Source organism: Panthera tigris, chromosome B3, assembly GCF_018350195.1.
Source record: "Panthera tigris isolate Pti1 chromosome B3, P.tigris_Pti1_mat1.1, whole genome shotgun sequence".
Lineage (NCBI taxonomy): Eukaryota > Metazoa > Chordata > Mammalia > Carnivora > Felidae > Panthera > Panthera tigris.
The window spans coordinates 128,804,714-128,830,306 of record NC_056665.1 but is presented as its reverse complement, the minus strand read 5'-3'; the positions used below and the strand labels follow the sequence as shown (position 1 = coordinate 128,830,306).

Genomic DNA, 25,593 nt, shown 5'->3' with positions numbered 1-25,593 from the left:
GAGGAAAAATGGCATTCCTTATACATGAGTTACCTCAGGCAAGTTAGTTCCCCAAGTCAGGAAAAACTGACCTTTTACAACAGGGATAATGGGCTTCTACTGGCAAGGAGGTTTCATTGGATTTGGACAATCAGTATAGTAACATTAATCTATATCCACCTAATATTTCCATCTGAATTTTCCAGGTTCTCCGTCTTTCCCAATCAATGCCGTAACTTTTACAGAGGAGACCTGGTGAGGCTGTGATTCAGCCCACATTATAATTCAGCAATAAACAAGATCTGACACTGTGCACCTTTTCTTTCTTTTTCTTTTTTTCTTTCTTTTCTTTTTTTTCTTTTTTTTTCTTTTTCTTTTTTTTGCCAACAGCAGCCCTGCAGCTACAAGATACAAAAGACTGTGGGGAGTAGTCATGGATGCTTTCTGGGCCTCTGACTTGCCTTGAGCAAAGTATCTAAAACGCTGAGCTGTTTTCTTTCTCTACACATTTCAGTCCAGTCATAAGGAGCTAGCCTACCCCACAATTATTATATTTATATTCCTATCATAAAATTCTATTGAAGAAATCACATTGCTCACCAAAACTTTGGCTTTAATAGGTATTTCATCCTAAGTGACCTCAGGTAATAATTTCAGTAGCTGATTTTTTTTTCCACTGCAAGCTAAGAATTGCTAATGTTCCATTACACAGTGATAGAATTGTCTCTTCTTGCACAACCAGGTTAGGTAACCAATACCAAATTTATATCTTTGAGTAAATAGAATTGCAACCAGTTTGCGTTCCAAATACTTCATCCAACAAGAATAAAATGCAAGAGATAGAAATGATTCCAGTATTTTAAACAGGAGAGGATTTAATACAAGTATTAGGTGTGCACAATATATTAAATGTGCATAATTTTTGGACAGCTTAACGGTTATTTTCTTTAATATCTTCAGCTCAAGCTTTCATTGTAACAAACCATGATCTACCAACATTCGGAAAAAACACTATTTTTAAACTATTTCCATGTCGCCATGCAAAAATTCTTCCTTCTATTTCCTATTTAAAAGGTGACTTAAAAAAAAATCTATTGTTTATAGAGGCTGACACTAGCCCCAGAAGAAGAGCAAGAAATGGCTAAGGGAGGAGAAGTCTGGGGCCACCCCTTAAACTATTGTATGCAATAACATTTTACTGTAGCCTTTATCTAGAAATCAGGGCTCTCTTGCTATTGGCTCTTGACCTCAGGCATTGGGACACTGATTATAGCTACCTTGTGTGACTGCCTCTATACCTAAACCCACATATTAATAGGCAGATAGCCTCCACTCCACGATTATCTTGGAAATTTTGCACGTGTGCATGTAATTTGCAAAGCCCAACTGACATCTAGAACCCTGCATGCAGGGGTGTCCTATACATGTGCTAGATTTCTTCCAGGAAAAAAAAAAGTATATAAAAGATATTAGGAATGACAAATACCAATCAGCCATACCTAAGGGCTTTGTCAAAAAGGTTAACTCTTACACCATGCACCTCAGCATTATATACTACATTCCCTGCTTTTTAACTGTGGGGGGTACTATGCTTTGCAAAGCCCTGTCATTAGTTTCACTTTTGCTTTATTTAGTTTGAGCAGAAATGTTTTATTATCAGGATAGCAAGGCACTACAAATAAGTCATAGACCAAGTGTACTACAGGTGGGATTATAATATTGCTACCCACATTATGGAGAACTGGATATAGGATGTGCCTTATATGCACTTAAACTCATTTAGAACTTATACCAAATCTATGGGGAAATGATGGCTACAGTTTAAACAACTTGCCCAAGGTCACGTGGTGAGTAAAAAGCCAGGTCAGGATTTCCACACAGGTACTCAGCTATGCTATGGAGAACCCTAAGGTAGGATCTATATTTTAGGAATGTCCCCACTAATTCTCTGAAGCCATATGTGGGAGAGAACAGGAGGTGGTTTCTCAAGATATGTTCACCAGGTTCCTTGAGAACTTTGCTGTCTTTTAATCAAGGGGCTTGAAGTTCTTTGCAGAGATGCCAGACTCCAACAGAAAAGACAGAGAGAGATCAGTAAGAATCTAGCACATGTATATAGACTCAGTAATATTCACAAGGCACATTTATTAAAAAGTAGGAAATTTATGGCAGCAAATTGTTGTGTAATGGCAGAGGTTTTAATGAGAGAACTAAGTCTCCTTATTATTATTATTAATGAATTCTGTCTCTTCTAATTTGCTTCTTAAAGAAGGCCCCAATGGCTTTTCCAAAGATTAAAGAAAATACCAAAACAATTCTCAAGATGTCTGATATGTGGTATATATACTTTGGTGACTCAATTTTACTTGCCAAGGAAAGCTGGGTCATGATCTGCATTAAAATCTGTAATTGCATGATTCTAAATGTAGTCAGCAGGATGGTTGGGTCATTAATCCACTGACTACCTTGCTGTTCTGATAAAATACACAGTTTGGGGAATAAAGTGCTCAGACTGGTCATTTCCAGATCTCTTTGGATTAATCTTCAGAATGGCCTACCACAGGTTCATCGCAGCATCAGCACTAGTTAGGTAATTAGGTAATAATAATAACTGCAAGAAAACTCACTAGTAAAGTAGCGAAATGCAGTGAGGGGAAACACCTGATTTGAAATCCTAAGCCCTGTGTTTCAAAGCGTCAGAGCTGACTCCATCACTTACGGATGGAGTAATTCTCTCAGGGGGCTTCAGTTATGGCATCTCTGAAATGGGAGATGCATATAAGGATAGCAAAAAAGTTTCTAAGTATAAATTCTATTAAGCACTCTAATCCTAGCCAAAATCATAAGAGAAAATTCAGCAGCCCTCTGATGGGGTTGAGACAAATCATTCATTGCTACCACTCCTTGGGCATATTAAAAAAGTCAGTAGCAGAAAGTAAAATCAGAAGTCTTAGGATTTCTGCTGGAGTCCCAGAATTCTACTTGCATCTATAGAAAGTAAATTTGGAGCCTAGAATACCTGATAGCCTTTAGTGCTTATCCTCTGCTTGCCCATGTGGGCAACTGCTTTCAAGAAAAGCTGCTCATTCTCAGGGCACCTGGGTGGCTCAGTTGGTTAAACTTCCGACTCTTGATTTTGGTTCAGATCATAATTTCAAAGTTTGTGGGATCAAGCCCTGCATTGGGCTCTGAGCTGACAGCGTGAAGCCAGCTTGGGATTTCCTCTCTCTACCTCTCAACTTCTCTCTCTTCTCTCAAAACAGATAAACATTAAAAAAAAAACCCTGCTTATTCTAAACCATAAACTACTCCAAAAAGAATTCAACTCTTTTATTCCCATAAAGATTTTGTCCACATAAGGAGAAGATGTGCTCATAAACAACTTGCCATCCAGATAGCTGCATTTGTCAAGTGGCATTATGTCTGAAAGAAGGAAACTGGGCCAAAGTGAGTGAGAGTCACCCATGTTCCCAGCATTCAGCCAATGACTGAGAAAATTCCTGGGATTTTGCAGGTATGGTTGAAATAATTGGATCATGAGAAAACATTTGTTACAGAGTAGAGACCGCCTGCTCTGGAAATTCTTTTCAGTTTGCTTTAGTTTTTGTCTATCCACAGAAAACACTTGTTCTCATGAAACCAGTAACCAAAGGGTCAATGGGACTGATCTCAGCTGCATACTAATAAATGCAGCTGCAAATTTTTACCCCATCTTTTTCCTTTGCCTTTACATTTCTCTGCCTCTCTTCCTTCTGGGAGGTGGGTTTCAGGCTTGCCCTCCTGTCTCTTTCTCCGGCCACCTCTCCAATAGACCCTTTCCTGCCATACGTGGCAGTGATTACCTCTGCCGTGCATCAAGCAGACAGAGTTGGATTTAGTTAGACTAACACACCAAGCTTTTCGATTGCCTTTTCCATATATCTTTTTCTTTTCATATAGAGTTGATAAACTTTGGTTTCATATGGCTTCAAGGAATTGAATGTTAACTGCTCTTTTGGGGTTTTTTTGGTACCTTGTGTGTTTTCCTTAAATTTTTATGTTTAAGGTATATTAGAGTTATTTTCTTAGAAATTTGACAATCATCAGAGACGGAGAAAGGTTCAATATTGATTAACTCACTAGGTTTGCCATAAACATGCAATCAAAGTTGGACCTCATGAGTACACGTTGATGTACGTCATTCAAATTCACAGAACTAAATGGTCAGAGGTTATAACGTGAAGTTAATTTTATTTCACATTGTTCAATAAATAGGGGACACCTTTGGGCTCAGTCATACCCCTTCATGTGATTATAGTCCTACGTCTAGTGACATTTAGCCCTGAGCAGAAGTGTGAAGCAGGCCGTGGTGGGTTGGTTTCTCAGGGAATCAGACTTGCACAGACTAGAGCACAAGAGGCTTATTAGAGAAGGCTCTTTCAACTGACATGAGTGAAAGGGATGCGTGAGGAGGAAGGACAGCGTAGAGGGAGAGGTGAACTGGTGATGAAATCTCAGGTGAACCTGCAGCCCATTGTGAACCCAGGTGACTACCAGTCATCAGGGAAGGTTGGCGGCCACGGAAAGAAGGAAGAAGCTCAGCGAATACGCTCTCTTCAGCCTCAAGCTTTCTACTAACAGCAGCAGTGCACTTCATGGAATGCCAAACACACAGGTGACCTTTGCCCTCCTTAATGCTGCCCCCAAATTTGGGATCCCATTCAGGGGCTGTCCATCCTAGTGGCCTGTGCTCCAAACTCTGCCATTTCTCCTTTTTCCAACCATACTCCGTTGTCTTTTGTCCCACCCTCTGCTGGTAATTGCTATATTTGGGTAAGACACATATGCCCAGCCCCCATCATAATGGCTAGTATACATTCTACATCTTGAAAACCTAGGTAACCTGTACCCATTTGGTGAGGATGCCTGGAATCAGAGGAATGAAGAAACTGGTGGGAATTTCAAACAAAGTGAAGGATGACAGAGCAAAGAGTAAGAGCCACAGGGAATTTAAGCTTTAAAAAAATTTTAATCAAGTTTATTGATTTATTTTGAGAGAGAGAGAGAGTATGCACACTTGCACGTGCGTGAGATGGGCAGGGGCAGAGAGAGAGAGGGAGAGAGAGAATCCCAAGCAGGCTCCACGCAGTTGGCACAGAGCCCGACACGGGGCTTGATCCCACAAACCTTGAGGTCATGACCTGAGCCAAAATCAAGAGTCTGACTGAGCCACCCAGGTGCCCCTAAGGTTTTTGTTTGTTTGTTTTGTTTTCCTTTTTGGCACAGTTACATAGGTACGTATGGTTAACTCTGTTGTTGCTAATGTGGGGAGACTACATCATGAAAAATTTGCAAAAGTGCATGCCCATCAGCTCTCCCACAGACACCCACAGAAGCTCAAAAGGCAATGACCACGTTTTAAAACTTAATTTAAATCAAACAATACATGAGCATGCCTGGTTGAAATGTGGATGGGTGGATCCACACTCAAAGCTCTGTCACTCCTGGTCGCATGAGATAGTACCTCTCTCTATCTCAGGATCTCATGAAAGAACAGACCGTGGGGTGTCTGTATTCATTACAGGAGCACAAGACAGCATTTTGTTCTATGAGGGGTGATAGAAAAGGAAAGAGACAGGAAATGACAGAAAGAAGTTGGATGGAATTAACATAGCTGAGCGATCACTAGGTACAAGGTACTGTACTGGTAACTTTAAATGAATTCTCACGCCAACACAATGATAGGGGTTTTTTTTATTATAGCACTTTAGATATAAGATACCAAATATTAAAGTGGTTAATTATTTGGCTAGGGACACAGCTGGTAAGTCAATGAGCCAATATTTGAACTCTAAAACCATTGCAATTTCCACCATCATATATGCTGTGGATTCTCAAATAACTTTCAATAAGAGCAGTTCAAATTTCTAGTACTTGAAGGTTAATATTTTTTCCCCTAAATGTTTATTTATTTTTGAGAGAGAGACAGAGTGCAAGCAGGAGAGGGACAGACACGCACATACACACACACACACACACACACACGCACAGAGAATCTGAAGTAGGCTTCAGGCTCCAAGGCATCAGCACAGAGCCTGACGCGGGGCTCGAACCCACGAACCGCGAGATCATGACTTGAGCCGAAGTTGGACGCTCAACCGACTGAGCCACCCAGGCGCCCCTGGATGGTTAATATTTTAAACTACTTGTTAATTCTTTTGATAACTTCTTGGTGTCGATGTTTCTTTTTTATTACATTTTCTAAACTAAGCCTGATTATCTTGTACCCATGCCACAAATGATTTGTATATGTAAGTGTGCTGATTCATGTACCTGCAAAACACATTGTGTGTTTTTCCCTAAAAATGCATTTCACACCCCAATTTATTTGCCCATACTTTAATCACTGCTCTGTAAAACTTTGTGTGTGTGTGTGTGTGTGTGTGTGTGTGTTTCATTTTGTTTTTGATGGGGGCTTTTTGTCCATTAACATGGTAATTTTATGTAAACATTTTCTATCTTTCTTCCCTATGCTGGTTTGTTTGTTGTTTACTTTTCCAGTTGCACTGGCTTGCACTGGCTTTCAGGTTACGCTACAATAGACTCACTTTGTAGTAATTCTTTCATTAACGAAAGCTTTGTTAAAATAAATTATTTCAAAAGCATATCTCTGAAGTTTTGAATTTCCTTCACTGTGCAAAATTGATTAACAATTACGTACTTTTCCCTCAGATGACTTCATCTTTGATTTACTTGTAAGTTCTTAAACTGCCAGGCAGAATTTTAATGTTTGGAAAAAAATACTATTAAGTAATTTTGTCATATTTGCTTTGATAAATTCCTTTAAAATGCGATTTTGGTCCTTTACAGAGGTAGCATAAGGCTTAACTAACTTTCGAAAATAATTATTGTATTAACTTGGTTACATTTTACTAAATTCTTTTCATAGAAGTAACAAACTTTTAAAAATTCCATAACAAGGACATAATGAATAAGTGAGCTTGTAAAAGAAGTGAACAGATGATGATACCTCGATCTGAGTCCCAAGGATCACTTTCTAAGTACATAGCTACAAGCTATTTATTTAAAATATCCATCATTAGATGGTATAAATTATTGGAAAGGCTGCATTATATAAACATCCTTAATAAAGCAATGTTTCATTATTAAATTCAGATGTATGATGTGATCAATTAAAGCTATTGCTTACTGGCTGGGATTCTTAGGCAACCACTTTAAGGTAAATGTTTTCAAATTAACATCCTTTGCTATCTGGTAAGCCATGGCTTTATAAATGTATTGAAGGCCCTGGAAAGAAGTATTTTCTAATTGTTCTAAAAACTCTTTCTTTATTTTTAAGACCACAATTGTATATTTTTTCAGGGTTCAAAGATAAGAAGTGGCACAGTCAGTGTTAAAATCTGTTCTATTTCATCAAAAATAAAGTACATTTATCATTCAGCATTTTCCTGGGTATTATCATAATTTCTTTTCTGTTGAATATTTAAAGTTTAATAGCTATTACATAAAAGGCTTACAAAGATAGAAGATGCACTCAGTATTTTAAGAAACAATCTTGTTTTACACAAGTTTTATTGTAGGGAAATCTATCTTTAATAATTTTTTATCGAAATAAAGTATTTTATAAATATGTCTACTTAGTAACATAGTTTGAATTTCTCTCTTTTGAGGGAAAGATAATTGAGTTAATAAGAATGAGCTTTGTTTCCACTTGCTTCTCTTCCTATTCATTTGTCATTTTTCAGCCATGATGAGCTTGAATGAATCTGTTACTGCACCGAACACTTGACATAAATTATCTCATTGACTCTTCACAAGTACTGTTACCCTATTTCACATATGAGGAAAATAAGGTTTAGGAACATTAATAACACACAGGTATCAAGTGGGAGCTCTTTGTGATTCCAAGGCTCTTTTCATACTTGTGCATGATGCTTTCCAAACATATTGAGTTTACTGTTGCTGTAACTAATGGGGGACATGCTAGTCTTTGTAATAAAGTCAATGAAATGGAATTTTTGCATGCTCCCTGTTTTCTCTCCCATACATATCTTCCGGAAACTCATGAAAACACATGGCATAAATCAGCCCAATTCACTATAGCTAAGCTTCATGGAAAATTGACAAGAGTGAAACAGAATTGAGAGTCCAAAAGAACTTAAGAAATCAACCAAAGTCTTATGCTCTCTACTAGAAGAAAGAGGCCAGAGAGATGAATGGTCTGACCCATGATCCAAAGGAGATCCAAGGTGTGTAATCCAACTTTGTGGATATTAATTCCCCATGTTTTCAGAAAGCGCCTGACATTGAACACTTTAGTGTGTGCCAGGCACCTTGCTGTATTGTTGCTGCTGAGGTAATTATTGTAATAACCTCAAGGACCAATGAGGAAATAGAAGCATAAATACACTCAAGGCCCATGGAATGGAGCAAGGAAAACTCTGGACAGATTTGAACTCAGAATCAGAGAGGTTCATCATGTTCAGTAAGCCCCATACAATAGGCTGTATAGAAACTGCTGCTTTCTGTCAGAGGTGATTGGCCTCCATTACAAAGCAAATGGTTCCCTCTTATTCAAGATCCACTAGTGGAGCACACTGTATTCCAACTAGTAAGAGTCAATATGTAAAAAGTTAACAACAGAAAAAGCCGGGAGGCAAGCTATCAAAACAGACACCAGCCCAAAGAGAAGAGAAATTGGCTATAGACCAGGGGAATGCCAATATTGGCTTCTCCCTGCCGAATAGCTGCCCCGAAACCAATTAAACTCTGCAGCCAAGGACTAGAAGAGAAAGCATTTTTCCCTTAGCATCTGAATGGCTAACCTTCTGCCTTTATTAAACAAGAAAAGGCAGGATAAAAGGAAAATAACGCTAATATAGAGTCCAAATGAGTGACCTGTTTTGAGCCTGTTTTCACTACCATCAATTACCATGCACCCAAGGAAAAAAGAACATGACCTATTCAAAGAGGACGTATGCCTCTTAGTTACAACGAGATTACAAAATGAAGAATGGCATTGATTGCAAAAAGTAACTGGGTGACAGATGGTAGACTGTCACATCTACACTGCAGAACCATTAACATGCTCTTCCGTTTGGTTGTTACCAGCCCCGCTATCTGCCAACCAAGTGCCGGTATAGATCCTATGGTTGGTTATAGTAAAACGAAATAAAACCATGTCATTTAACATTATAGATTTTTGAGCAGAAAGCTATTATCTTGCTTTTTTTTAGTTTTAATTTCCCAATGTCTTCTGAACACTCATTCTCAGAGCACATTTGATACTTCTGTGCTAATTTTTAGCAATAATCACATGTATGTGTATTCTGAAGATCAGAGAGGAAATATGTTAGCTACACTACAGAGAAGTCTATTCTTTTTCCTTTCAACAGTGATGCTCAATGGTCCCACCCATCATGAGACAGAGGACCTGGTATTGTTCTGTGCTACCTTATGGTGCCTCACTTTCCCTAACTTTTCCAGTAAAAAAAAAAAAAAAGTAGAAAAAATGGACAACTCCCTGTTGCACTGTATTGATAATGGTTGTACACAATTATGTGAAATTTGGGATGCTAATTACCTTTGAATACATGACTCTTGTATAATGCTGATCTTAATACTCATGAACTTGGGTGTCTTCATATAAAGTGGACAATATGCCACTCTGTGCTTGTGAAAGAGGTCTGTCTGAAAATATATCGTGTCCAATGCCATTTATTCAATGCTTGCCGAGTCTGGCAAACTGTTAACTGCTCTACATACCTGCACTTCTGGCAACCCCCATATGCGTTGGACTTCACTGTCTCCATTTCAGGTAAAGGAAACTGAGGACCATAAAGTATAAGTTATTAACAAAGCCAATTGGCAGAGACAGGTTTCCAAAATAAGTCAGCCTGTTTCAAGTTTGAGGTTTTAATAACTACCACCTCCACTGCATCCTTCTTTATGGGAATATCATTTCTAGAAGAGAACTATTTATTTGTAGAGCAAATAATCAAGATAATACAATGTGGACCTCTAAATGATACATGCCATATTTTAGGTATAAGATATGACACAGTGAATATCGACTGTCCCTTTTGATATTGCTGATGGAAACAAAAAACTAATCTACTTTTTTACACGTGAAAAGTTCATCATGCCTAGCAAAGTGTCAAAATGTTTTACTTGGACTTTATGTCTATCCATACTTTGTGTATTTCTCATGATGATGACATCTGGTAAGACAATTCTTTAAGATATGTCTTTATATGCCTTTTTGCAAGTTGGCTCAGAGTTTTGGGGTTTTCTGTAAAATATAAAAAGGATGTTCTTCAAATCATTTGAATAGTTCTCTCAGCCTTCCTTGTAGGTATAAACATATCCTGATTTCATAATAAAGTTTTCAAATCAGATAAATGTGTGATCAACAAATAATCACGAAAACAAAATTTCTCTAAAAATAGTCATGGGTAAACAAAAGATTTTTTTAGGAAATGTATGTTTTGTTTCTTGTAAAATTCATATCGTAGCTTCTGAGCAAGTCTAATTCTGCATATCCAGAATTCCACCGATCATTCGGAGGCTTTTAAGAAAGTCATCCAGCCGTAGGAGGTTGACAGGGTAGCTGTTATTTGAGCTGCTGCTGTTTGGGGACACCTGACATCACTTCATTGTCCCATGTGCTCTGTTCACATTTTACCCAAAAGCATGTACGAGACACCTGCCCAGGGCTGGACACTATACTTACTCATCACTGGATGAGATACAAAAATTGGCAGAGTCTGTCCGCTGTCTCCGGGGGGTTAAAATATAGGCATGAAACATACCCATGGAAACCCACAAAATATAGATGCCATAAAGAAAAGTATTTTGAAGTTATATTAACTGTACAGAGGAGTCAGATAGTTGACAGATGTGATTTGAGAAGCTTCCCAAAGGTGGGGGCCACTTGAGTCATATCTTGAAGAAGGAACAGTTCACCAAGCAAAGGAGAAAGTGAATGTCATAGGATAAAAAATGTCGAGCAAAACTACAGCAGTATAGAGGAGTTGACATTTCTTAGAGATAGACTGTTGGTTGATTTCAAGTATCTATCTAGTCCAGAGAACATAATGAATGAGGAGGACATACTAGTAAGGAATGCCAGGGAGTAATGTATATATGACACATTATGTCATACAAAGAGCTTGAATTCTCTCTTAAAATCATGGTAATGCCTTGTCACAATCGGGCATTATTTATAGACTATTATACCTTGTCCCACGGTGTGTAGGAAAGATGCAGGTGGACTAGAGAATACAGGAAGGGTCTTAACCATGTCAGAGTTAGGAAACGGAGAGGAGAAAAAACATTTGAGAAAGCATGTAAGTGTTGTAAGAACTGCTGTATGATTCCTTAAATGTAAGAGTGCGAGCGCTCAAAGGAGGCAAAGAGACAGGAAAAACGTGGCCCATGTGTTGAGCACCATAACTTTCAGGAAAGATTTCTGATGATGCCAAGTTGGCTGTCCCGGAAAGCAATCTTATTCAGCACCAAAACTTACCAGGCTTCATCAAATAGTTGCTAAATGAAAACAAAACTAAACTAACACAGGCCCATCCTACCCAAACCAGGGAGTTTAGCAGAATCTGAACCAGCATAATTTGATATTTGCTTAGGAATAGATTAACCCAATATGGACGTTGATTATGTCACAGAAATGACAAGAATCTCCTTAAGGATGTAATGAATTTTTCATTTAGTTTAGACTTCACACCAAGAAAATGGGCAAACGGGTTCATCAGTTGGTGTGTGTGTGTGTGTGTGTGTGTGTGTGCTAAAAAGACCTCTGTTTTTAGAGTGTACCATTACAAATGCTTTATCCTTAACTTTCCATATAACTAATAAAAACAAAGCTCCTACAAAATCCTCTAAAGTGCACATTTTCTATTTGTGCTATGAAAAATAATTGTAAATCCAGGAGCCAGTTTGCTAAGGCCCTAATAGATTCTGACATATGAGCATCTTCAGCAGGATCTACAAAATACTTCGAGCAACCTCTCAAGTAAGAAACAAACTCATTACTAAAAATAACCTCACTCAAGTCCTTTTAATAGTTTTCAGCTCACCCCGTGGGTGTAGGCATATCTTGATTCCATCTGAAGCTTTCAAGTCAGATAAATGTGCAGCCACCCAATAATAACAAACACAGAATTTCTCTAAAAAAAAAAACCAGGAATGGGATTTGAAAGACAAATGTTTTTAGGTTTTTAGAATGTTTCCTTGACTTGCCACAAACAATAATTAATATATGTGTCCTCAGAGTGACGTTGTGATATCTCGATCATCACAAATTTTAACTGTTGACAAAGAAGTTGTCCTGAAGGCTAGTCCATCTCAAAGCTAGTCAATTTAAGAGGCGAGAAAGTACTTAAGAGTCTAAGAATCACGTTTGGGGTTAACGCCCGACTCTGCCATTCACAGGTTTTATGATCAGGGACGAATCGCTATACTTCTTGGGAAGTTTTACATGCTGAAAAGCTAAGATGAAACACCTTACGTAGTTGAAGACAAAATGTGACCACATGTATCAAAGCATTCTAAATGTGGCATTACATTGGTGCTCAAGAATTGTCAGGTGCCATTCTTTATTGTTTTAGATTAATTTATATTCTGGTGCCCAGTGGAAATTTAAAGTTGCATGTCTAATTACCAAACACAATTCCTAAATGTTCAATTACTTAGTATATGTTTGAAAATTTGATTCAAATTCAATTCTAATTTCATCAACGCACCATCACTTTGCGTCATCTATTAAACACCAAGATCGTCTAATATATACAACAAATGCATCATCAAATGTATCAAGAAGTATGTCTATTTCTTTCGTCACCTTAGATACTCTGTTGAGGTTGAGAGAATGTAAAATTATTACATGGGCTCTGAGACTCCGGAATGTGTTCGAAAACAAGCTTCTTGCACAATCTGTGAGCTCCTTAGTGGTAGAGTCATATTTTTCTCTGAATCCCCAAAAGAACCTAACATAGAATTCTTTAGAAGGTACATGAAAAATAAATACTTTGGGTGAACAGACAGATTTCTTCAGGAACACAGGGAAGTAGAAGATGTGCTTGACTTGCCTAAGACTGTATTTTATTCTTCTACAAAACTTCTGAAGTCAGCCAAATGCTGACTTGTAATAAACTTTTTTTTTTTTTAACGAATTTTATTCCTTGACTAAGGGTCTGGTCTTCACAGAATAAGGTCTGCAATTCTTGGTAAAAGTGACTGAGAGTTGCATGGACAGTACTTGGCACAAAATCTCCCAAGTGTAATATAAATCACCAGTGACCACTGTCTTGCATACTTAATTTTCCAACATAGATTCTACAAATAATTAATACTAGTTAACTGAAGTGTCGTGATTTTGTTTCCTGATTTAATCTCTGTCAAATACATTATTAAAGAGTTAGAGGAAAGGGGTCTGGCAAAATCGTGAGAATAATCCGAGTTGAACTGGAGCACGTGAATAGATACATTTTCATGAGTGCTCATTAGAAGTATGGGTGCATGAGCTATAAACAAATCTGAAGTAGAAATGTACCATGGGAATTCTTAAGAAAAATTGACATTTTAAAACCAATAGTGTATGTTATGAAATGGGGGGGGGGCTCTTCTGATTGGATTACTACATTCGTATTTATCTCTATCCTAAGCAATACAGATTTCACAAATACAAAACAATATTCGTGATGTATGGTGTATACTGAAAAGATATGCAGACAAACACACAAGTTAGTCGGGAAGTAGCAAAGAACATGAAGATTTCATATAAACCCCTCACACACACAAAAAAGGTTAAATGGCTTTAAAAACAGAAGTTGTCTTCAAGGTAGGAGAAAAGGAAAAATCCTATCACCTCCTTTATTCCTGCCACCCTCATGCATCATCAGGAAGCCTTCCACATTAACAATTTCTCTTTCACATTAACAATGCAAGTGTTGGCTATAACCCAATGAACTTACTCAGATAAACAAAATGTGGTTTTCTTTTAAAATAAGCCTTTACTGAATATATCAACAAGGTACTGTATAGTGTAGAGTGAAGTTTGTAGTTAACAAGGTGTGCGGCATGGTAGGTCTCAGAGGACGTGCGATGCAGAATCTTCCAGCCCCTTGCAGTCCCTTGTTATGAGAACACACTAAACATAAACCAGAAGGAAATCAACATGTGGTTCAAACAATAACAAACCATTGGGATTAACTTTTGGTGAATATATACTGGTCTTAGAGGGACAGACAGTGGTGACGCCTTCACCTTGCCTCAAAAAGTTATAAATCTTATATCCCATGGACATCTTCATAAATGCCTCAGTGTGCGTGTTTGTGTGTGTGTGTGCACGTACGTGTGTGTTGCATACTAGTTTAAAAATGTCTGTTATGATGGCCTTGCTTTGTGCTCTTCTGGTGGATGATGTGCCTCTAGAAAAAGAAAAATGAAAACTATAGCAAAAGAATCTGATTGGTTTGTTGTAACAACAGTATCATACATGGACAAAACTTTCTCCCCACATTCTGTGACAAGCATCCCCCAGTGGTCAATTGTCTTATGGCCCTGATGTAGAAATCAGAGAAGGATGTAAGCCATAGCTTTCTTCATTAGTATTTTGACTTTTTAAAAAAGAGCATCAGGTCAGTTTTGACAAGAGTTAAGAATTAGGAGAGTTGTTTGTTTGTTTGTTTTGTATTTGTATTGCCCTTTGCGGCACAAAGAAATTGCTTTGCACTCCCATGAAGCTGGAAAGGTAAATCATGCGCAAAACTGTTCTTGTTCTAAAGTAAAACTCAATGTCTCCTTGTTGTAGGGTAGAGAAAAATGCTGTAAACAAAGAAATTGATGAAAACTAACCAGTTCACTGTCAAAAGGTGATCTGCCTCAGCCGTTCCCTGTAACTTTTGCTTGCATTGGGTGTTCTGCTCACCGCATGCAGAGCTGGTTCTCCACGTGGGGAAGTTAAGTTATGATCTTGGGAAGTGACTAAGACCATCATGATCGGCACTGGTAGGAAACGGAGCCTTAAAATTAGCGACTTCATTAATATTTTTTGCCAGACTGGTCACAATACAGCAACACAGTTTGTTCGTTTTTTTAAACCTTGGGGAACATATCTTATATATTTCCAACAGACATCCAGGTAATTAGAAATCGCATTATTTCTCAGGGGATAGAATCTTTTCCACTTCTCATACAAGGAAACCGGGCAGGGAAACACACTTTTTGTCTCTGCCTGTGGCCATCCGTTGTGATGAACTGCTAATGTATTTGACAGTTTTGAGGGGAGCACAGAGCCTCTCCCTGTTCAAACACATCTCCCCACAACAAGCAGGTATTAATGACAACCCTGGAAATGAATAACGATCAATAACATCTGTGTGATCACGGCTACACCCTTTACTCTTAGAATTTCCTCTGCACAGTGACAGTTGCCTAGCTCTGAAAGTGGCCGTGTGTTATCTGAAATCAGCCTGTTTGGTCAAACAGCATCAAATTCTATAAGCCAGGGTGTATGTCTTGTTGGTTCATGGTCCTGGCCTGCATCTTCAACTGTGACTCTTGGCTAATCTCAAAGTACATAACAATGGCAGCAAGAGAGGCTCCATTAGAGGGTAGATGTTTCAGCAAAACACACTTCCCGCGACTGAAGATGCCAATCAAAGCCTAAGCCAACACTGACGGTTGGTTATTCAGCAGTTTTCCTAAGACACGTAAGACATTACAAATTCCGTGATGGGCTTCCTATCCTGGCGTGAGAGCCCCAGGTATGCTATGACAAACGAGACAGTGATCTTATTTTTAGCAGCCTCCGTCATACTGTGCGCAAGATCAAAGCAAAGACTGCAACTAGGTTCTATCTCTTCAGGAACGTCTTTTAGCAGAGGCCCCTTCACATGACTAGGACTTCATTGTACCACTCAAGCCCCAAATAATTCTTTGAATCCCACAAGACATCATAGAAACCTTTCCAACATCAGTCTTGGCTCGAAACTAAAATGTTTCAGCAGCCAAATATGATGCTGGGGGTTAAATACACAATATAAATAAATGAGCATGATTATTTTGTGGATAAAAGAGAAAAAAAAAACCCTCAAAAGTCAAAGTACCATAATGTGAACACATAGTTTTATCTACACAGCCAAGGAGAAGACAACAGTGGAAGGGAATTATCCGTTTAAATACACACAACCCCATGTCATTGTCCTGAATAGTAGATGGCTTACTGTTAACACTGATCACCTTCACAGACTGTCTTGTCCCTTTGCTGTGTGGAATTAGCTTTCAACAAGCAACAGCCAGATTTTGCTAGCTAATAAACTCATATGGAAACCTAAGTCACTTTAGAATTAATTCAAATTAATTAACAGCTAATTTCAGTTCAACTGACTGCCGTTTCGATTCTTGCCTCTACAACATTATAACTTCAGTTATATGTTCTGCTTATTCTGAGGGACAAGGGAGATTAAAACATATAAGTTGGGGGGTACGTTATTAAAGAAAATAAAGCTCTTACTATAAAGAAAAACTTGCATAGCGTTTTATACCTAAACTCTTACAAAGAAGACACATCACAGTTCTATTTTGTTAAAAGTGAGAGAGAAAGAGCGAGAGAGAAAGCCAAAATGAGTGTGACGTCAATTTCACAGGTCCCTAAAAAATGGCCAGTGGTAAAGGAAATCCACAACACAGGGCAGAATTTGATTTTAAAAGGAATTTTCCAATGGTGTGTTTTTTTAGTTAATGTAGGTGATCGATAGCCCTTCTACATCTACGGGATGAAAAGGAGTGAGTTATACATACTTTGTGAAAATGGGCATTGCTTTGAAAATATCTAGAATTAAGCACAGACATCCCTCTCTTCTCTATGCCCTCTGCTCTTTGCCCACTCTGCCAAGATTAGGGGAAGGAGCCTGTGCTCTCTGACTTGTTCCATGTGATCCTACTAATGTAAGATAGATCATCCCTCCACAATTCCGAAAGAAGAGGGACATCCAAGACTGAAAGGGAATAAATGAAATTTCAAAAGTGGAATAGGATGAACATCGGTCCAAGGTGGAAACTCAGTATTGCTTTAAAAAAATACATTATTTCAGCCAGCTTTGATACGTCCTTATAGAATTATCAGCAGAGAAAATTAGTATACATTTTAAAGGGTATAAGTATATATGGATATTTTGTGGACCCGAGACTGGGATCTCATTTTCTCTTTCAAAGTTTAAGCAGAGTGGGGGGGAAAAATCTAGCATAAACGGCTAGTTACGAAAATATAGGTGAGGTGATTGGAAGACAAATTTGCAAGGGGATAAAGGTATTAATTCAAGCTATTTCAACATGATACTAACAAAGTCGTTTGATGAAGTGTAGCAGAATCACTGATCACTTGCTTTTGTCTAAATGGTACCAATAGTTTTTAAATAACAAGTTTAGTATATTCCAAACACTGATCTCTTGTTGGTCTAAATATCATGTTGACATAGCTGCGGTGAATCTACCCAAATAATTCTCATTATCAAAAATAATTCCATTCAATATAATTCTTCCCGTTATTTTATTAGCCTCTTCTAAAAAAGTATTCTAGAATATATCTCTGTTGAATGTGATTCAACCTGACATATAATTTGAATAGTAACACTTTTAAAGGGAGTTTTCTTGCTGGAACATCCTATCTGTCCCTGAAGATGGCCGGAATCAGACTCAGGTCTCTAACTCTGTTATCACATAGGATCAGGGAGGCGTGAGGGGTGATTTTTAAGCTCCCAGTCAGAAAGCCAACCCCCGGGTTTGAAGTTCTTTTCAAAGCCCACATCATTTTCTGGATTCTGCCGGGTTCGGTTAACTTATCTTACAGGAACGGGCTTCCTCGTGATGCTTTCTAGATTTCCTGCTTTGGGTCAAATCAGGGTAACTACCTCCTTTCTTCTACTTTGAAATTTTTAACTTTCCTTCCACACCAGGAAGTATAGAAATAGCATAAAGATATCTATCTGGGCCATTCCTTGTTTTCCCCATGTTGTGTAGCCTACCCTGATGAGTCCGTTTCCATGTGCCTTTTCATCTGACCACCAACCATAAGAAAGGAATTTATTCTGACAGCTTCAACAGTAAAATGGTGAATGTGCATCATGAGGAAGAATCACTCCTTAGCCTTGGCATTGGGTTCTCATGGTACAACCCTGTACAGTACTTCAGCAACTATTTTTTTTTTAAGATTTAAAAAGCAAAGAGTTACAAAACTGTTTGTCATTAACTTGAAATAGAAAAGATAGCACTTTTTTCTTTAAATCCCATTATATAGTACACCGTATAAATTACAGAGTATGCAAATGCACAAATGCATCTGGGCAACATTTATCAAATGTAATTCGTGTGTCTTTCGGTGCACACACGTGTGTGTGTTCTCCAGAGTCTTACTGTCCGCCTTTATAACGCTGGACCTCTGGCTGTCACGTGTGGCAGTGCTCCAGGTCTGGCACACTGCTGTTACAGTATCGCATGTTGTTGGGGATATGGCAGTCCGTGTAATTAATGCCCCCGTTTGGGGTATAAAGGGGCTGCAGTCTGAAATCTCCTTTAAGGAGCTGATCGTTATTTAAGGAGACGATCTGAAAGCTGGTTTCTGTCATCTCCAGGATGGAATTGTCTTTCTTGGTGCCCGCCTCGCAGTAGTCGTCTTTCCGCCGCCCTCGGTTGTATTTCCACTTCTGGGAGGTGTAGCGCCCCTTTTTGTGCATGTGCCAGCAAAAGACGCTGAGCAAGACCACGAGCACAAATATCACCGCGCCCCCGATCAGGCCCGCCAGCAGAAAAGGGGAGCCCATGCTGCGGGAAGTCGTCTGCTCGTGGCTGGAAGCCGTGTTGCTGCCATTGTTCAAATATGAGGCGTGGGTGGTGGCCTCGGAACAAATGGTATCTTCCACAGCTCGGTAGTTAAAAGCATCCAGTGGCACTAAACAAATCCGATAGGTGGATCTGGGCTCTAAATTAACCAGGCTCAAGTGCTGTTTCTCACCGCTGACTATGCGTTCCTGAACAATGCCCCCTACTAAACTGTGGCCCATTTTCACCCACGTGAGTTTGTATGCCATCACGGTAAAGAGAGAGAGCCAGCTGACTTGGATGGACGTGTCATTCACAAAATGGATAGAGAGTTGGATCCGTTCAGAAATAGGCGGGGTCACTCTTTCTCTGCCATCCCAGTCAGGGATCGTGGGAAGTTTGGCTGTGGTGGGAGTCAGAGGCATGTAGCTTCTGCTAGGGGTTGGGACAGAGAGCGTGGAAGGCTGGGTCGTTGGCGAGGCTGTACTTGGAGCTGGGGTAAAGACGGGCAGCCCAGGGGTCGTGGTGGGGCACGACAAAAGATTCATATTCAGCTCCCTGACAGCCATCCCCCGGACTTGCTCGGGCCCTTGGCACATGAAACCTCGCACGTTGAGAGATGAAGGGATGTATTTGAGCCATTCCGTGACCCACTTAATACTGCAGTCACAAAACCAGGGGTTATTCCGAGCGGTGAGCTGCTTCAGGTTGGAGAGATTATCAAAGACCCCTTGAGTCAACACGCGCAGTTGATTGTTGGATATGTCCAGGCGTTCCAGCTTGCGAAGATTTGAGAAGGCTGTCAAAGGGATGTGGTTGATCTGGTTGTCCTGCAGGTAGAGCCTGATCAGATGTGTACCTGGGAGATCAGGAGGGGGGTGGGAGAGTGAATTCCGAACAATGGAAAATTCCTTGAGCTTGGTGAGATGACTGAAGGTGCCCTCGGCAATGCCCTTGTTAGTCAGGAGGTTCCCATCCACGATCAGACGCTCTAAGCTCGTGAGGTTCTGAAAGGCCATGTCTGATATGACAGCGATACGATTTTCATCCACTCTCAGCTCTTGCAAATCCACAGGAAGCCCAACGGGCACGCTGCTCAGGTGATTCTTGGACAGGAACAACAGTTTGAGGCTCACAGCCTCCCGGAAGGCCCCATCTTCCACCCCCACCGTGGATATCGAGTTGTCATCCAGGTGAAGCTCTTCGAGCTTCAAGAGCTGGGCGAGAGCAGCCCGCGAAATGGTCTGAATGTTGTTTTCCTGCAAATGGAGGACTCTGACGTTCTTGGGAAGGTTCATGGGGAATTCATCCAGTTGGTTGCCATAAAGGTAGACCGTGTGCACCGACCGTACGTTGTGCAGTTCTGCGGGAAATCCAGCATTATTAATTTGGTTGTTGTGGAGGTAGAGTACGGTTACGCCCTCCGGGATCCCAAGAGGCACTGAGGTCAAGCTTCGCTCATTACAGTAGACAAAGTTCCTGTCGCAGCGGCACACGCTAGGGCACGCCAAGGTTTTTGACATTTGTGAGTAGAGCCCCAGGGAAATGAGAAGCCAAGACTTCAGGAAAAAAGCCCCACGGCTGGGCCACTGTGTGGTCTGTAGGCCCATTTCTGAAGTACGGAAACAAAATACAAGGTGGTGGGAAAGTAACAAGAAACAAAACCAAAATGACTGGAAAGGGCTCTGTTAAAGTCCAGAACTCCAACTAGAGGAAAAGTCCCAAGGACCTGTAATAAGAGAATTCTCCTGTGATCTCTGCTCTTATCAGCCTGTGTTGCTGTCTTTGTTACTGTCCTCCATGTGCAAAAACAAAAAAACAAAAAAAACAAAAAAAAATCAATAGGGAGAATTTTCCACACAGGCAATGAGTGAAGCCAAGTTATCTGCAGTCAACAGAGGCCCAACTGGGCAGGCAGAACTCCCTTCTGATGTTGTAGATCAGGTCAGTGTTGATCAGACTATGAACTTCTTGGTTAAGCTCAATCTGCACTCTGTTAGAGGAAAGTAGAGAGAAAAAAGTCAGTTTAGGATAGTGATGGATGAAGTTCTGGTTACTAGCTGCCTTTTAAGAACACTATGGCCAGAACCAAATGGCCAGGGCCACAGAGTTGGCGTTAAATGATGTTTTAAGCAGCAATAATTTAGTTGAAAAGGTATTCAACAAAGGAACACGATTCAATTACCTTATCTTCAACAACCCAATCAGTACCGTCTCTTAAATATCTGTTTGAATATCCAAATAGAAAGGGCACAAAAGGCACACTGCTGAATCCACTGAATCAATAATGATGGTTACCTACAAATCCAACTGGTCACATCTTCTTTCAAGATGAAACAAATGACTGAGTACCTAACACCACTTGAGAGAAGAAACGTGAAGCCTTTTCTACATGCAAAATAGGCACGGCTGCGGTCATTTAAAAAAAATGTGTCCTTTTGATCTAATGCCATAAGGAAGAGGAATAAACACAATGCACAGAAGCACGCGTGAAGGCAGAGAGATTTTTTTTTCTTCCCCATTTTTCGTCTCTCCTCACCTTTGTCTTCCATCAAAACAGCTTACCCTCAAGGTACTAAGGAGAAGGACCAAACTCCAGTTCATGATAACATGCGTATTTATTCCCTCTTTCGGGACCTCCAGGTACAGATTTGAGAGTTGCCACACTCATGATTGGGAATAAGGTATTTTTCAACACCACCCCCTTCCTCCCATCTGTGTTTATTTCTACCTTTTTTTTTTTTTTTTGTAGGTTCCACGTCCAGAGTGGAGAGCAGTACCGGGCTTGAACTCATGACTCTGGGATTAAGACCTGAGCTGACATCAGGAGTTAGATGCTTAATCAATTTAGCCACCCGGACACCCCTTTTTTCCCCCGCTTTAAAGAAAGACCTTTAGCACACTTTGAAATGACAGAAGACCCAGTTGGGGAAGTCAAGGCAATACACGGATAGTAATCATGCCTCCCTGCTCTACAATGTGTTCCATCTGTTTTTAGATCAGAGAGGTAAAGCAGATAATTGAAAGGTGCCAGATTTTATTTCCTTACAAAATAAGCCAACATGACAGGACATGGCAAGCTATGAGTTTCTTAATTCTCACCAAAAGACAGAAATTGAAACAACTCATATCTAGAAGCACAGAGGAACTATTTGAAATTGTTCCCTTAGCTATCTTTAGAAACATAATTAAAAAAGAAAAAAAAAAAACCACACCGCAAATGCTGTTTAACTGTCAAGGATATTGTAAATTTGTTCTACAACTTAAAAAGAATTGTGAACCACCTAAAAAAATGCCACTGATGACCTGAAACAGTAAAATTCATGTTTTGTTGTTCAAAAACCTTAAAAAGGGAAGGGGAGATATAGGGAGTTTTCTCCACGCCAAAACAGATCGAGATATGATACTTTATTAAAAATCAAACATTATTTACTTTGTTAAAACGTACAAATAAATATATGTTTTGCCACTAGACAGAAGCCATCCCTCCAACCCAGCAAAAATCTCCCTATATACTTAAAGAATAATTTATAATACAGCCAAGGATAGTATAAGGAAAATTAGTTTAATGCCATCAGCCTGACATCATCCTTAAGCTCAGATTTCAAATTTTTAAGCCATCTCAATGCTCCCTAATAGCTAGCTATTCAAGTTGTGATCTTGGTCCAGTAGCATGAGCTTGAGCTGGGAAATTGTTTGAAAGGCAGAATCTGCACGTTAGCAAGAACCTGGGTGTGCACGTTAAAATTTGAGAGGCATTGCCCTAAACATAGTAACATTTAACCATTCGAATATTTTAATTTATTAAATATAAAATAAATGGAAGAAGATGCCCAATGACTCTTCAAGAAGAGTGAAAGCATAAGGCATACTCATCACTTTCGTCCCCCGGAGACAGTCTCAAATGACATCTTATGTATAAATGACATCTTGGAGGTGGAGTAGTGCAATGGTTATACCATATGTGTTACTTGGCCTCAACAGACCCTTGAAAATGTATGTCTGCATGACAGGCACTAATGCCCTGTAGGAGCTTGCAAAGTTACTTGTGATCAGGGGAGCCACTTTTACAAAACATGATTTATTTAAGAATAAATATTTGTGGGGCGCCTGGGTGGCTCAGCTGGTTAAGCAGCCGACTTCAGTCAGGTCATGATCTCGCGGTCCGTGAGTTCGAGCCCCGCGTCGGGCTCTGTGCTGACAGCTCAGAGCCTGGAGCCTGTTTCAGATTCTGTGTCTCCCTCTCTCTCTGACCTTCCCCCATTCATGCTCTGTCTCTCTCTGTCTCAAAAATGAATAAACATTAAAAAAAATAAAAAAAAAAGAATAAATATTTGTTTGGTGTTATTAGCATCTGATCTTCACAGGAGGCAGGAAAGTGAGACAAAAGGATAGAACCTAACACATTTTTTAGCATTCCACAAGTATCTTCAACATGTGATAGTAGCACACAATAATTTCCTAAGATAGAAAACCACCTACCCCAGGGTTCTAAGTTCCTAAATAAAGAGAATAGATGTTTCTTAACTGAGTTTACAGTCTAAGTTTTAAGGCCCTGGAAACAATTAGCCGATACTTGAAGATGGCAGAATTTATTTGGAAAGTTCCTCAGCTAACAGCCTCAAAGTTAATAATCACTGGGAGCTTAGCAAAGTACTCAGTACAGACCGGGACACTATCGTGTTTTCAAATTGTAGATTTTCCACTTGCCTGAACTGTGTCTTCTGTAAGAACAGTAAAAGCCCCATCAGCCAATCCTTTGCCCCAGGCTTTGCTCTCTGGCCTCTGAACTCTCCTTACGAGTGGTTCTTTTATAATTATGCAAGAAGAGGATGTGGTCCCGAAGAAATCTCCTAATAGGATTACATGGGGCAAACTGTCACTGCTTATCCACCTTAAGAGGAGAAAAGTCCCATCGAGATCACCATGTGTTGATCAGCTATGACAAGTTCAATTCTAAATGAAAACAAACTCTCAGGGTTTTCTTTGAGCTTCTTCGGAATCCCACAAACTTACATCAAATAGATTTGTTGTAATCCTTGGATCAACGACAGCCTATATTATGTCAGCCCGTCTACTGTATCTTTGTTCAAATTAGTGCAAGTGTAAAATTACAAACATGTAGGCAATGATGACATTTTTTTTTTCATTAAATAGGCTAAAATTTCCTCCATATTTTCAGTGTGAATTCCTACCGAATACTGAGGGCAGAAATCCTTTTAGACCTTAAGCTGGAGACTCCATCCACAGAGAAGGCAGTACAGTATAATGGTCAAGAGCATAGCCCCTGACTTTTCATCCCACCTCTGACACAGAGTAGCTGCAGGATCTTAAACTCTATGCCTTCCTTTCCTCGCCTGAAAAATGACAATAATAATAGTTCTTATCTCATAGTATTCTTGAGAGAATTAAATAAGATAGTATTTGTGAAAAGCTTTTATGTTGCCTGATACCTACAAGAACATAATAAATATAAACTATTATTCTTTGTGTAATTATTAATATTTAGGTTGTCCAAAGAGGTGAACTCCAACGTATAGAGCAAAATAAAATCGCTTTGAACCTTTCAAGTTCTATGCATTTTTGTATACTCCAGGACTTCTCAACCTCAGCACTACTGATATTTTGGGCCAGATGATTCTGTGGTGGAGCTTCCGTGAACATCCAAAAATGTCTCCAGGCCTTGTCAAATATATGTCTCCTGGGGTGACTAAATCACCCCCAATTGAGAATCACTGACCTACACCATCTTACAAGTACCTTAGAAGGTTAGCATTATTATTCTAATTTTATAGAAGAAATCAAACATAGGTTTCTAATAAACAGAACCTAAAAATTCTTCTTGCCATGGACACCAAAAAAAAAAAAAAAAAAAACATGAAAATGCAGCATGGTTTTCATTCATTTATTCAACCAATATTTATTGGCCTGGGCATTAGAATGAAGACACACTCTTAGGCGGAAGCGATGTAGGTTTTGGCTTCATGAGCTTGATTAAGTCAGGGGAGAGAAATGAATAAGCAGGGAATTACAGTACTGTATAAGGAGTTCTAAACTTAGGGTACTGTGTAAGGAGCTCTCACCTAGTCCTTGGGGAATCAGGAAAAACGTTGCAGGACAAAGACTGTCTATGTAATGATCTGAAGGATAAAAAGGTACAAGAAAGGGAAGAGATTCAAAAAGTTCTGCACAAGGAACCAAGCAGGTTGTAAGGTGGATCAAGAGGTAAAACTCAGCCCAGCTAAGAGAAGGAACAAAACTTGGATGGCAAGGCACCTTCCCCAACTCTGCCTACTTCTCCCTGAGATAGTCTAGTTTCCAGAAGGTAAGAAACAAGCCCATGTTTCCAGGTCATTAGCCATTTCCATTTATAAGTCTCTAAATATGAGGAATAAACGTTTTTGCTTTTACAAGAGGTGTTTCAAATACTGAGGGCAATGTTTCCCCCTTTCCTATTTATTTGAATACCGCACTGAGTATGCTTCCTTTCCAGGAAACTAGCGATTATGAAGAACGGTTTAGTGGAAGGTGCTAAGGAAAAAGAAGAATTTTCACTGAAAGTAGCAAACACAGTTTCAAAAGACTGAGTGTAAATCAACAGGCAACAAATGCTCTTTGGAGACATCAAGACCCTGGCCCTGCCAGTCTGGTAAAGCTGACAGTAAGAACAGCAGTTATTCTAGGCTACTTTACCTTAATTCAACTCTTTTCATAGGAACTGAGACTCAAAGCACATAAATCATGTTAAAGCTTTCAGCAAAGTGTTTCTCTCCCAGTGCT

General features: G+C 39.5%; 1 protein-coding gene across 2 annotated transcripts in view; it reads right to left on the bottom strand.

The window, feature by feature from the left end:
- Window positions 1-10,458: 10,458 nt before the first annotated feature.
- Window positions 10,459-25,593, bottom strand: part of FLRT2 (fibronectin leucine rich transmembrane protein 2) — a 104,088-nt gene continuing 88,953 nt past the window's right edge. For both annotated transcript variants that reach the window (XM_042990278.1, XM_007094993.2), the window contains exon 2: window positions 10,459-20,806. In XM_042990278.1, coding sequence (XP_042846212.1) covers window positions 18,441-20,423 — 1,983 coding nt within the window. In that variant the 5' untranslated portion in view covers window positions 20,424-20,806 and the 3' untranslated portion in view covers window positions 10,459-18,440. The remainder of the gene's footprint in view (window positions 20,807-25,593) is intronic.